A 13,843-nucleotide genomic window follows, 5' to 3' on the forward strand; every position below is an offset into this window, starting at 1 on the left:
GGTTGCAGGGGGTCTATTGGGGTCTGTTGTGTATTTCAGATTTTCAGGCAAACCCAAAAAGGGCGTCAAAATGTGTGAGATCTTTTCGATCCGACCGGACCGAGCCCACATCGTTTACGAATATGCAGAAGGCAGGAATAGGCGAGTGGAGCCACTTTCTCTATCAAAGACCCTCCGGAATTAGGAGAATACAAAATATCTGTATGAGTCAATTGCGCTGATCGCCTTAAGCCGACTTAGTTAGCCAAACAAACGGCTACACTAAAAGCCCTGGGCTTATCAGATCCATCTCGCGATGGCCTACAGCTAGGATTATCCAGATACAAGTAAATTAAAGCACTAAGCCTATGTACTTACAAAAGCAAAGCAGCGGCAGCAGCAGCAACACCACCCACAGCGACAAAGTTACCAGCAGCGCCGTCAGAGGAGGAAGAGCTGTTTTCAGACTCAACCAGAGAAGCCTCAGAAGAAGCAGACGCAATGGCAGAGCTGTTTGGCACAGTCGAGGAAAGGGTCTTGGTGTAGGTAGCAGAATCCTGCTCAACAGTCAAGTGTGTGGTGGAAACAGACTCCAAACCGTAGGTCTCGGTGGCAGTCTTGGTGTAGGTGGCGTCGTCGCCCTCAATGACAATGGTGGTGGTGTAGGTACCGGAAGTTGGGGTGGTGGTAGCCTGACCGGTCAACTTCTCAGTTCTGGTCTTAGTGTAAGTGGCACCGTTAGCAGTGACAGCGACGGTGACAGTGCGGGAAGAGTCAGCAGCGGCGGCAAGAGCAGCGAAACCGAGGGGAAGGATGGCAGAGAACTTCATGATGATGGATGCAAAAAAAAAAAAAGAAGAGGTAAGCCACCGGCGGAAGGACGACGCTTATATATTTTTTTCCAGACCTCCTTCGGCGTTTCCCCCCAAAACCACTCATGCCATGCTGCTGCATTAGCTTTCCATTTCTGGATCAATGATTGTGCTGACAGCAGCCAGACACTTTTGAATTTCATGCGGTCCGACACATCCGACCCGGCCCGGTTGTTGTACCTCAGTAATTCAATGCACCTCTTGTGCTTCACGTACAGGTGCGGGAAATCGGCATGCGAGTCACAACAGCCGTTGCGCTTAAGAGCCTCTTCTAAGCGATGCAAAATTTTTTCTTGGAGATCGTTATGCTCTTGATATCTGGCCAATATGCTTGGCACGAAATGTCACACTGCTTGTTCCGAGACAGGTACGTTTGATTACGTGCATGATGCCGGATCATGGCTCCAGCATCGTCCCTGTCCTCCAGAATCCCACCTTTTTGCCGTACCCATTAATCCCGACAGGCATGTGGTAAAAGCATCTATGCAGCGCCTTTGTGCTGCTTAGAGGAAAGTCTGATCAATCAGATTATGCATTGGCACCCGGGAGTCCTTTGCGGCTAGACGCCCCATTCCATTGGCTCACTATTTTTTTCATCTCCGTACTCTGGCGGTGGATTTCCGTATCCGTCCGGTCTGTTTACGTCAATGCCTTCCAGCTTCTGTAAAATAATTGGGCCGACTGCTTTGAGGACGACCTCATTGGTTATGTCTTCGGATGATGCAACTCCGAGTGCCACTTGAAGCTCAAAATCTCGCTTAACATTGCAAGTAATGAATGATTGCCCCACGTCGGTTATATCACAGTCGTACCACAGGGGGTCTAATTCGAACTTGAACATCCCCTTGACTCCAGACCGAACATTGTCCTCGGCGGGTTCGAAGTCGGAGAGGCTGATCTCGTTGTCAAGAGCTTTATCCAAAAGCACATGCTTATTTGTTCTCCGAGAGTGTTTGACGGCATAGTAGCGGACTCGCAGGATAAGCTTGATCTTGATGCTTGAGATGCGGAGCGTCATTCTTTCACCTTCCCCCTCCTTCTTAGATTCCCTCGATCGACCGATGCTTGGTGTCCAAAGGGAAACCAGAATGAAGTCGGATATGTGTCCATTTGTTTTCACGACCCTTTTTGATGGTCCCACGGGTGTTTCAAAACCCTCCTTGAACTCCATATCAAGACTTAAAGGTACGATGGTTCCCTCAGACAGGAAGAGTCTATTAAAGAAACCATCCTCCCTCAATTTGCCATCTGAGGCAAATTTGAGTTTCTTCTCGCATATTTCGTAGTCCTCCAATATGCTCTTTTTGCCCATGATATGGTTGACCGAGTACGTCATGTCTTGATTCGCAGGATGAAACATCAAGTCCTTGGTGGCTTTGCTATTGAACCTGAAAATTGACGGGTTTCTGACCACAGCTTCAAGGTAGTACTCAATTTTGCAGTAATTGTCGAAAGAAGTCTTGTTGAAGTACGTTGGTGCCAAGGCAACACTATCAAGATGCTCCTTCTTCGTGTATCCGTGACTGTGGAAGAACTTCTTGTCCACTTTGCAATCCGAATTGTGTTCCTTTCCAGGAAATGTAAAAGTGAAGTTGTAACTGTAAGAACCCTCTGTTAATGTATACGAATCGGTCTTTGAAACGGCCTGAATATCAGGTGGCGGAAATAGCGTCACTTCCTTTTTTAAAAGCAAATGCTTCTCCTGTTTTGATACATAGCCTTGACCTGAATGAACCTTGTTCCTGGATTTCGAGTAACCGAATAAAGTGACGTCAATGGACGATAGATCGACCTTCTCATCCACAGCTAGATGCACTCTCCCTGAGACAATGTCACCGCTAGTGTACACCTTTTGGTGGTCAAGCTCAATGGTGAAGCCTGTCATGCAATTGAGCGGCTGAGTATCTCTAATTACGGGGAAATACTCTCAGAGAGATCCTGTAGCACATGCGTAGACGACTTTTATATGCATGTCTGATAGACCCTTGACAGGCATCAGAGATCAATGCTTATGCAATGCAGGTAATAAATAGGAATAATCGAGCCGAAATGCGTGGTTTGTTAAACGGTATTGCTTTAGTTTCCGAAGATCTGAACCAAAAATTGAGGACAAACTTCGAACCAAGAATTCCACGTAGTGCACTAGGTCGAAGCCTCAGGGATATCGCCTAAATGAGCCACCACCTGAAATAAGAGATCATCCTTAGAGGCGCCCTTGTCATTCAAGATGGCAATTGCCTTGCTAACGTAGGTTTTGAGAAGCTCATATGTTTGCTTCAATGCTGTGGTATCGGTCTTCAAAGACAGCACGGCATCTGCCAAGGCATCTTTAGCATCTAGCCTCTCTTTGGCCAGATAGTCAAAAAGAAAAGTTTGGAGAGCCGAATCTCTGGGTGCTTCTCTTAATGCGTAAAGTATAGGTAACGAGAGCTTGCCCTCTACCAAGTCTTCGCCAACAACGCCCTTCATTTTGTGGTACCTGTCGTCCACCAAGTTCATGTAGTCGTCACGAATTTGGTAGATGATTCCTAGCAAATTGGCAAAAGGCACCAACTTGGCAGCATCCACGGTATCGTCTGCGAAAAGAGCCAAAAGCTTCACAGCCAAACGGAACAAACCGCCTGTTTTGTTCATCACCATAAGCTGGTACTCTTCGTCCGACGGAAGTTCGGCTTCTCCTTTCCGCCACTGACCTAGAAGCGTGTCTCTCCAGAATATATCGAGACCTTGGCCATGATGCAAGTTGAGCATTTCCTCCACGAGGATTTTGTTCGTCCGGGTCAGAAGCTCATCAGAGTCAATAGAAGTTCTCTCCACGAGTCCCGGAAGAACATTTGTAGCTTGGTGGAGCGCCTCAAAGTACATGAGGTTTCCACAGTTGATGGTCAATGGCGTGCCATACTTGATATGGGCGCTTTCCTGGCCCCTCCGTGTATCCGAGGCGTCTTCAATGTCGTCTATAAGCAACGACAGGTCGTGAAAGATCGAGATAATCGTGCCGATCTCCTCGAGAACCGCCTTATTGTGGATCTTGAAGAACATCTCGTTGAAGGCGATGATGAAACGGTACCGCATGTTCTGATTGTTGCCCGGAATGCTGGAAATGTAGCTGTACGGCTCTTTCAAAACGCCCGGAACCGGCCCCGTGTCCGTCTTGTTGATAAGCTCGTCTATGCTGAAGTTCATGATGGTAGTTACAGATGCGCGACCATTGATCACCATATATCTCCAACTGGGTAGTACCATCAGACCTACACCAAACAAAAAAAGCTAAAACACAGCGCCATGGACATTGCCAATATTTTTGCAATACCGCCTGTCACAAGAGCGTGGATCGGCTCCATTGTGGTGATTTCCTCGGCGTGTAGCTTGAGTCTTTTGAACCCCATGAAACTCCACTATCTTCCAGGAATGTGGCCACGCTTGTTCACCACTTTCAGCACATGGGGTAACCTCAGCTTCGTGCTACTAATTCAGCTATTGTACTTGAGATCCACATGTGGCGGTCTCGAGAGGCCGTACCAGATTGAATTAGGCATGTTCCCACGAAGTGTGGCACGTCTGTTGGACGATCGTAAACGTGCCCTTTTGAAGCAAAAATTAGAAGCTTACAAATCGCTAGACTTTGCATGGTTTCTTGGCCAGATTGCCATTTCTGCCGTGGTGGCATTCCATCTCCAGCAGAACATCACCGGAAACTACACCGTCACATACTGGGCTATGGGGCATGTGCTAGATAACATCCTCTTGTACATTTCCGGCAAGCTCTCGCCGAACGAGGGCTTTACGTTATTTATTCTCATCATCAAAAAGCGCTACGCTTTCTGGGCATACGGATTGGCCAGCTACTTGTTCACAGACGAGTTCCTGCTAATCCCTCAGATCTACGCTCAGTTTGGCTTGAAGTTGACAATTGAGCACATTATCACGGGCCCGTTCCTCTGGTGCACGATATTTAAGATGCTTATCGGCCATTTCTGGTGGTTTGTGAGGTTCTACTTGCTTGGGGACATCTACAACGAGATCAAGACCGAGAGTCGTGAGGCGTGGCTGGTTGCGTTTGACCCCTACGAGACACGCGACCCGTTGAAGGAGAAGTTGCAGTACTTTGTGAGCGACGTGTTGCGTTTCATCGTTCTTCCGCCTTGGTACGCCTTCATTGTGCCCAAGCTCGTCAACGAGGAGTAGCGGGGTGGCAGGGAATGGAGCATCTGGGCAGATTGACTACAGATTGCGTTGAAGTTACCTGAAGGAGACCAACAGGACGTGTTTCTGGGTCGAGGTGCGGTTTCGGACCAGACGGCTCGAATCGGTGAGACAGTCTATGATGAGGGCGTGGCAGCAGAGCGATTTTTGATCGATTTACCAGGTAACTACATTTGGAGGAACTATCCGTGTCTTTTGCAGCCATGATACCTAGGATTATTCGAGTTCCCACTTTTCGACATTCCGCTTTGGTACATTGAAATTCGCCGGCCATACTTCGGCTAAACTCGCCAACTGACAAAACTCGCCGAATGGTTACTTCTCTTGTACCTCTTGACCGCGATACGTTCCGCCTACATCCTAGGAAATCCGCTCTTGTTTCATCCTTAGCCTTGTCAGTTGAGGCGAAGCAAGAGGGGGAACCAATAGTGAAACGAGGTGGAAAAAAATAATTTCACCCGATGGTTCCACAAAAAGAACAATGAACTCACCCGAAAGTTCGCAACATCGTATAATCTTCGAAGCCGGAACCTTCTATGTATGGAGATGCCGCCTCGGTCTCGCTCACGCATTTACCATCCGCGTGCCGTGACACCCGGCACCGTAAACGAGGAGCCCACGTTCTTCGGGAACCGACGGAATTTTTTGACCTTGAAGGAAAATTCAAAAACGAAACCGTTGAACTTTCCACATTGCCCGAATCTATTTCAATACTATTTCCCCTTTTGGCGCCTTCGCCCACTTGACCGTGCCTATATCGGCTATGCTGTGGCTGCGAATCATCAATGGCTGCAAACAAGCAAGCCGAACGAAAAGTGCCCACACGAGCAAAATCACGGTAAACTATGAACAGCATCAAAATCGCCAGGCCCGAAATCCACCAAATCTATGATCTCAGCAAAATCCCCAGTTTCCGGACGTATATCACCTTATCACCTCTGGCGTGTTTCTCACCGTAGCGCATCACTAAAGACCCACACTAACTCACCACAGGAGCTCCAAATATAAAATCGAACATCACCATCGTCTTGGTCACGTTCTCCACGTCAAAATCATATAAAAAAATTCACCTCCTTCGCCCCACACGCCCTCCTGGCACACAAGTACCGAAAAGCCCGACCTGCACTCTACAGGGTCTATCAACCCCTACCACTTCTCTTTCTTCCACAACCATGTCCGTGCTTTCTGCCATCCTGCAAGAAGTACACGAATCCGTGTCTGGCGGGGTCCATCCGGCGGTGCTGGCCTTGGTAGATGCTTTCGTTGCTTATCTTAAGGAACCAAGGTACCTGAACCCTTTGGGACTTAATGAGTTGGGGCTGCTATTCGCCAACTTTTGGGCTGACCTCAACCTGTTGGTGATCTACATTTACACACAGCTGAATCTGAACAAAAGACAGCTTTTGGCGAATCTGAAGATGTTTCAGAATGACCCGAAAACCTTTGACTACTTGGTGGCCTTGGCTAACTACTCCCCTCTGTCTATCAAGAGGGTCCGCCGTACCGATCCACACGCCTTGTTCCAGCTCCGTGTCTTTGCATACTACAAGTTTATTACCATTGTCGACTCGATCGAGAAAGCGCAGTACGATCTCTTCAACTCGAGCAGCCCAGGCGATAAGCTGACCTTGTTTGATAAGATCTTCCGCTTTGACGAGAAGGATATAAGGGCGCAGCAGCTCTGGACGGAGAAAATCAGGCTACTTCGGAACTTGAACCTCCCCTTGAGCTCCTTCTGTGAATCCAAGAACAAGGAGGAGTCTGCTCGCTTGGACGAGTTCTTCCTCACCCTAGACGCCACGGAAAGCGCCACTTTGCACGACATCAAGAAGAACTTCAAGCTCCTCAACCTCGTGAAGACCCCAGCCACGAAGCTCAAGTACTTGGTGAAAACCCAGAAGTTGCTTGTGCGCCTCTTGTCCAGCTTCTACAACGACCTGTCCAAGGTGAACAACGACATCTTGCTCCCATCGCTCATCTACGTTATCATATACCACCTCCCAGAAGACGTGCCAGAGGTCCCGAGATCGACTCGCCTCCAGAATCCTACGACCTTTACCTCAACCTTACCTTCATCAAGAACTTCTTGAACGTGATCGACGCTTACAAGGTCGATGTCAACACCTTCACGCTCAACACGTCCTTGAACTCTTACAAGCCAACAGGAAAGAAACGCCCGTTTGCCAGAGGAGAGCGCAGAAACTCCAACTCCAACCTCTACGACCTCATCAACCTCAAGGAAGCCAGTGAGGAGTTGTTAGAGGACGACTCCGATCCCATCTATGCCACGAAAGAGCTTCAGTCAGACAAAGATTTGATAGAACACATACAGAAGAACTTCTTGAACCACGGCGAGTTGCAGTACTACCTCACCAACTTCGAGGCAGTCATTTACTTTTTGCTGAACTCCGTCCTCGAGGAGATCGTACCCGAAAGCTTCTCGATTCCAGAATCATTTAAAGAGAACGAGTTAGTCAACAAGCCCTTACATAAGATCCTTGATGACGAGATCAGCCCGGTGCCTGCCATCGTCAAGACTGAGGTAAACGAGGAGCAACTCGCCAAGACCTTGGACGAGGAGCTCGACATCAATAGACTGCGCTCTGGTTCGCTTTTCAACACGATTACCAGCGCAGTTCAGTCATCGGTAAACCGCTCCCGCTCAAATTCTGGAGCTATCAAGAGCAAAGAGACAGGCGTTATTCAGAATGATTTTGAATCGTCCATTTATGGCGCACCTTTTGCAAACGGCGAAGCGTATGGTTTCGGTCGCATGAGAAACATTCTAGGGAAGCTCGGCTCTTCTGCGATACAATTTCGTCAAGGCTTGGAAGATGAGTTGAATCAGAACCTTGGTGGTTCCGACTCTCAACTCAATGAGACCAGGCAAAAGCGTGCCAGCACACTCTTAGAAAAGATTTCACCCAACCAGTCCAGAACAAGATCAGAGTCTCTTGACACTGGTGCGTCATCCACGATCAATACCCATTCACGCAAACCCACTTTCTCACTGAAGTTCTCATCTGCAGCATCAGAATTTATGACGAAGTTCAGCGCAGCTGCAAACAACCCATCTGGCACCGTGCAGCCAAATCAAGGCCACGCGTCCAATCTTTCATTGCATTCCTTTGAAGACTCACCATTTCAGGAGCCTAGACCAGCTATTGGTGAGCGTTCAGCTAGTCTCCATACTATGGATAGGTGGTTCAACAACTTTGCCAATGAAGAGGGCACCTCCAACAACAACAACCTGAATCACCAATCATCAAGCAGTGCAGCAAGCAATGCTTTCACCAACAACGAAGACTCCTTATTTAGTTCATCAGCTGAGGAGTTGACCAAGTTTCAGCATACCGATTTTGACTCATTGACCATACAGGACCTCAAACTCATGAAGAATTATTACGACCAACTTTGTCAGGAATATATTGCATCCAAGACGGATTCTAAGACCAGCAACGAATACCTTCCTTTGGACGCCAAAGAGGAAACTTTGTGAGGTTCGTGATTTCGCAGCCATTCGGGGTTTCCTGCACACGCCGCGAGGGTTCCAGAAGAATCCGAGATAACGCTATTTAAGTGTGGAGTTTCCGTGCTCATCTCAGACATCCCGCAGAGACATGGCTAGTGTCATGCCACCAGCACAGCCTATATTCGGAAAACGACGGGCTCGAGATGATATAGAGCCAGGCAATAAGCGGGTCAGACTAGACCGATTGCTTTCAAAACTCAGTATTGACGACCAACCCAAAAAGATAGAGCCAGATTTAGAGATCAACCCCTTACTCGATTTCACAGATGAAAACAGCAAGCCAAAAAGCTCAATTGACTCGTATATCAGTGAACGATTGATGGCCAGCATGCAAGCCAGGGCAGAGGAAGGTCTAGCCGTTGGGCGCTGGTATATTCCAGCCGGGATCGTGATCTTGCACTTTCAGCGTTGGGTCAAGCGGCTTTTCAACAGATTTGTGAGACGATACAATGCTACACATCCTGATCGAGCGCCGGTCCGCACGTTTAGAAGCTACAGCAAGATTGTGAAGTTCGTTTACTCCGAAGTCAACTTCAGTCTAGACGACCTACGGCAGGTTGTCATGGAGGAAAACTATCGGGAGCAACGGGAGCTCACGCTGCGCAGGAACGCTCGTGAGAATAAGCGGTACATTGAGGAGATCACAGAGGAAGAGAGCATAGCGGCGGAATCGCTGTACACATACTGGGACCGGTTCGCCGAAGCCAGTGGTGATATCGAGATGGAAACGGGGTCCGGTCTGGATCTGGACATGATGGACATATAAGGTTTTGCATAGGAAGTTATAGACCTAGGACCACCGCGTAGCATAAGAGTAGTGCGGACAGCCATGGTGTAGTTGGTGTAGACACCCGTACCTCCCGAGCACGGATGAAAATCTACGAAAAAACACTAGGAAGGGTACTGCTCCACTCCAAAAAGCAAAATGTCTATGGAACAGGAGCGGGACGTTCTTCCGAAAGAGGAAAGCGAAATCCGTACACATGCTTCCGACGACAATTCGTCAGAGGAAGGTGACGATGTGATGGACGATTCTTCTGAAGAAGACGAGGACGACAACGACGAAGAAGCCATCCAGAAAGTCAGGGAAGGTTTTATCGTTGACGATGATGAAGACGATGATTTGTCCCTGAGAAAGAAACGCAGAAAGCACAAGCGTAAGAGAGAGAAGGAGAGAGCCTCGGAACCAAACGATGCTTTAGACGATGACGACTTGGAGCTTTTAAGAGAGAACCTGGGAGCTGCGCCCCTGAAACCTTCACAAAACAAGTTCAAAAGGCTCAAAAGAGCAGCTCCTGAAGAGGATGACGAAGAGCCCGCAGAGGCCCCTCAACAAGGCAAACAAGGCCGTCTTACTGACTTCTTCTCTGATGATGAAGGGGAAGGTGAGGATGCTGGAGGTGAAGATGAAGACCGTGGTGGCGACCAGGGTAACATTTTAGATGAATTCGAGGACTTTATTGAGGAGGATGAGTTTTCTGATGAGGAGGAGGCCAAAGCACACAAGTTGCAGCAGCAGCGAGAAAGAGCCAAGCGGAAGGGCCCCAAGTTGGACACATCCAAGCTTTCTAGTGTCGACAGAGAGAGTCTACAGCAGCTTTTCGAGGTCTTTGGCAACGGTGCCGACTACGATTGGGCCTTGGAGGCTCAGGACCTTGAGGAGGAAGGCAACAACGAACAAGAGCCTACGGCGCTTGACGAGGTGTTCGAGCACTCGGAGTTGAAAGACAGAATGCTTACAGAAGAGGATAACTTGATCCGTATCATTGACGTTCCCGAGCGTTTCCAGAAGTACAGAGCCAACCTCAACTACATGGACTTGGAAGGTGCTGAATTACAGCGTGAGAAGCGCTGGATTGGTGACATTTTGTTTGCTGAAAAACAGCAGACTTTCGATGGTCCACTTAAGGAGCCTTTCTATGAGGCCGTCGGCAAGGTCGTGGAGTTCATCAGTAAAGACAACTGGGAGGTTCCATTCATCTGTGCCCACAGAAGAGATTTCTTGATCCACACAGAGGAAGTGCCCGAGCCCGAGGGCGGTGTCCGCAATGTTGTTCACAAATTGCTCTTTGAAGACGACTTGTGGCGTATTGTCCGTCTTGACGTGGAGTACCACACCCTCTACGAGAAGCGTGTCAACACAGAAAAAATCATCGAAGCACTTCAGCTCGACGACGACCTCGTCAAGGATATTCAGTCTGTTGACTCAATGGTTGCCATTCAAGACTTACAAGACTACATCAATTTCACATACTCGGCTGAAATCAAGAAGCTTAGCGACTCTAAGGAGGAGCAGGCTGAAGGCCAGGACGAGGAAGCTAAGCTGGGCAAGAAGCACTCTAAATATGCCATCTTCGAGCGAATCCGTGAAAATGTCTTGTATGACGCCGTCAAGGGCTACGGCATCACATCTAAGGAGTTTGGAGAAAACGTCCAGGACCAGTCTCTCAAGAACTATGAGGTGCCCTACAGAATTCATGCCACTGACGACTCGTATGAAACCCCTGATGACATCATCGAGAGACTTGTCGAGGACGACGAGATCTTGTTCAAAGACCCCAAAAATGCATTGAGCGCTGTCCGCAAGACATTCGCCGAAGAGATATTCCACAACCCCAAGATCAGATCCGAGGTCAGACAGGTTTACAAGAACTTTGCCTCGATTTCCGTCACCTTGACTGAAAAAGGTCGTCTTAGCATCGACAACCATAGCCCATATGCTGACATCAAATACGCCAAGGGCCTTTCCCCTGCAGACTTGGTTAGCAAACCTGACGTTTTGCTCAGAATGCTTGAAGCCGAGTCCAACGGTTTGATCATCATCAAGGTCGAGACATCCGACTACGACAGCTGGTTCCAATCCATCTTGAACTGTTTGACATCGGACGGTACTTCTGAGATTTCCGAGCAATGGAACAAGGAGAGAGAGTTGACGTTGTCTATGGCATTCAAGCGTTTGACGTCCATGGTTTCCATGAACACCAAGGAAGACTTGCGTCGTGAGTGTGAACGTCTTGTGGCTGCAGAGCTCAGAACGAGGTTCGTAGCCAAGGTTGATCAAGCTCCTTTCACGCCATTTGGCTACGACAAGGGCACGAAACCCAACGTGTTGTCACTTTCATTCGGCAAGGGTGATTTTGACAGTGCTGTCGTTGGTGCCTTTGTGAGAGATACTGGAAGAATCAGCGAGTACTTCAAGTCTGACAACAACCCAACCAGAGACAGAGACAGTGGAGAACGTTTCGCTGGTCAGCTCAAGGAGTTCTTTGACACTAGACTTTACAACCACAAGCCTGACGTCATTGTTGTCTCTGGTTACAGCGCCAACACAAAGAGACTCTATGACATTGTCAAGAACTTCGTCTCCAAATACGAGATCTTGTGTAATGTTGAAGATCTACAAGATCCCGCTACTCCGCCATTGCTTCCTGTCATCTGGGGTCAGGACGAGACAGCTAGACTCTACCAGAGCTCCGAAAGAGCGGTTGTTGAGCTTACAGACAAACCTCCCTTGGTCAAATACTGTGTTGGTTTAGCCAAGTACGTTCAGAGCCCGTTGTTGGAGTACGTCTCCCTCAAGGACAACATTCTGTCTTTGACCTTCTACGAGCATCAGAAGCTCCTTTCTGACGATGTGGTTCAGGAAACTTTCGACACTGTCTTCATTGATATCGTGAACATGGTCGGCGTGGAGATCAACGAGGCCCTTCGTGACCCATACTACGCCCAGCTTCTACCATATGTTGCTGGGCTTGGACCCAGAAAGGCTTCTGGTTTAATCAGAAACATCACCTCGAAGCTTGGCACCTTGACCACCAGAAGTGACTTGATTGAGAATGAGCTCTCTACTGCAAACATTTTCTTCAACTGCTCGTCTTTCCTCAGCATTCCTTACGACGAGGGTGTGACTGTCATGGACTCATCCATTGAGCTACTTGATGCTACTCGTATACACCCTGAGGACTACAGTTTAGCAAGAAAGATGGCTGCCGATGCCCTCGACTTAGATGAAGAGGACATGGCTCATATCGACGAGCAGGGTGGTATCATTTATCAGTTGATGCAAGAGGGCGTTAACAAGGTGGACGACTTGAACTTGACTGCTTTCGGTAAGGAGTTAGAGTCCAAGTTCGGCAAGAAGAAGTATGCTACTCTTCAAAGTATCAAGGAGGAGCTTGTGAACAACTTCGAAGAACTCAGACGCTCTTTCCACTTGCTAGATGTCATTGAGGTGTTCCGCATGTTGACCGGTGAAACCATGGAGAGTTTCAATAGAGGTACAATCTGTCCTGTCACCATAAACCGTGTGGGCAAGAACTTCCGTGACGAGAACGCCAGAGTCAAATTCTTGCGTGTTTCTACTCCATCGCTCATTTCTGGAACCGTTGAGGAGGGTCACATCTTAAAGAACTCTGACTTCCAGCAAGGCCAGGTCATTCAGGTTGTTGTCTTGGATGTCAACTACGAGGGTTTTGGTGCAAGTTTCAGTGCCCTTCCCGAAGACATCAAGAAGTCATCTGGTCCCAAATTCATCAAAGACCCTCTTAAGTGGGACTTCCAGCTCGAGGAGCACGACAAACAAAAGGAAAGAGCCAAGGAGAATGCCAAACTTGCAAAGACAAGAAACGTGCAGCATCCACTTTTCCACAACTTCAATGCCAGACAAGCCGAAGAGTACCTTGCGCCTCAGTCTGTTGGTGACTGTGTTATCAGACCATCATCCAGAGGCCCAGAGTACTTGACTGCTACTTGGAAGGTGGCCAATAACTTGTTCCAGCATCTCAGTGTCAAGGAAATTGTCCACAATGCCGGCAAGGAATACATCGTCGAAGGTAAGAAATACTCTGACTTGGATCAGATGGTATTCCAGCATGTTCAGGCAATCGCCAAGCACGTCAATGAGATGTGCCGCCATCCTAAGTTCCGTGAAGGTACCCTTTCGGAAGTCCACGAGTGGTTGGAATCATACACCAAGGCCAACCCCAAGAACAGTGCCTATGTGTTCTGTTATGACCACAAAGCACCAGGCTGGTTCTTGCTACTTTTCAAGGTGAACGTCAAGACGCCGGTGACGACGTGGCACGTGAAGACAGAATGCAACGGGTTTGTGTTGAAGGGGTTCTCGTACCCCAACATGATGAGATTATGTAATGGTTTCAAGCAGACATTCAAGAGTCTTGTCAACGACAAGTCGAGAGGCCACAGTCAGCCATACGGCGGCTACGGCTACTAGATTTGTCAAAAAAAATGTGTT

The 13,843-nt window shown here is 48.4% G+C and overlaps 7 protein-coding genes across 7 annotated transcripts; 4 read left to right on the forward strand and 3 right to left on the reverse strand. All coding sequences in view use genetic code 12, as the record gives it.

Moving 5' to 3' along the window:
• Window positions 1-353: 353 nt before the first annotated feature.
• Window positions 354-809, reverse strand: CXQ87_000014 (uncharacterized protein; the record flags this gene model as incomplete). Its single annotated transcript, XM_025478601.1, has 1 exon — window positions 354-809. One exon carries the CDS (start codon window positions 807-809, stop codon window positions 354-356), a length of 456 nt encoding a protein of 151 aa, XP_025338074.1.
• Window positions 810-1,410: 601 nt separating this feature from the next.
• On the reverse strand, window positions 1,411-2,736 carry CXQ87_000015 (uncharacterized protein; the record flags this gene model as incomplete). The annotated part of the gene is made up of 1 exon (XM_025478602.1): window positions 1,411-2,736. The coding sequence occupies one exon, from the start codon at window positions 2,734-2,736 to the stop codon at window positions 1,411-1,413; it is 1,326 nt and encodes a 441-aa protein (XP_025338075.1).
• Window positions 2,737-2,993: 257 nt separating this feature from the next.
• BTS1 (farnesyltranstransferase) lies at window positions 2,994-4,037 on the reverse strand (the record flags this gene model as incomplete). The annotated part of the gene is made up of 1 exon (XM_025478603.1): window positions 2,994-4,037. The coding sequence occupies one exon, from the start codon at window positions 4,035-4,037 to the stop codon at window positions 2,994-2,996; it is 1,044 nt and encodes a 347-aa protein (XP_025338076.1).
• Window positions 4,038-4,136: 99 nt separating this feature from the next.
• On the forward strand, window positions 4,137-5,039 carry CXQ87_000017 (uncharacterized protein; the record flags this gene model as incomplete). Its single annotated transcript, XM_025478604.1, has 1 exon — window positions 4,137-5,039. The coding sequence occupies one exon, from the start codon at window positions 4,137-4,139 to the stop codon at window positions 5,037-5,039; it is 903 nt and encodes a 300-aa protein (XP_025338077.1).
• Window positions 5,040-6,229: 1,190 nt separating this feature from the next.
• Window positions 6,230-8,556, forward strand: CXQ87_000018 (uncharacterized protein; the record flags this gene model as incomplete). The annotated part of the gene is made up of 2 exons (XM_025478605.1): window positions 6,230-7,039; window positions 7,084-8,556. The coding sequence occupies 2 exons, from the start codon at window positions 6,230-6,232 to the stop codon at window positions 8,554-8,556; spliced, it is 2,283 nt and encodes a 760-aa protein (XP_025338078.1).
• Window positions 8,557-8,689: 133 nt separating this feature from the next.
• Window positions 8,690-9,355, forward strand: CXQ87_000019 (uncharacterized protein; the record flags this gene model as incomplete). Its single annotated transcript, XM_025478606.1, has 1 exon — window positions 8,690-9,355. The coding sequence occupies one exon, from the start codon at window positions 8,690-8,692 to the stop codon at window positions 9,353-9,355; it is 666 nt and encodes a 221-aa protein (XP_025338079.1).
• Window positions 9,356-9,514: 159 nt separating this feature from the next.
• SPT6 (chromatin-remodeling histone chaperone) lies at window positions 9,515-13,822 on the forward strand (the record flags this gene model as incomplete). The annotated part of the gene is made up of 1 exon (XM_025478607.1): window positions 9,515-13,822. One exon carries the CDS (start codon window positions 9,515-9,517, stop codon window positions 13,820-13,822), a length of 4,308 nt encoding a protein of 1,435 aa, XP_025338080.1.
• Between the last annotated feature and the right edge of the window lie 21 nt (window positions 13,823-13,843).

This window comes from Candidozyma duobushaemuli, assembly GCF_002926085.2.
Source record: "Candidozyma duobushaemuli strain B09383 chromosome Unknown A_B09383, whole genome shotgun sequence".
NCBI classification, from domain to species: Eukaryota; Fungi; Ascomycota; class Pichiomycetes; order Serinales; family Metschnikowiaceae; genus Candidozyma; species Candidozyma duobushaemuli.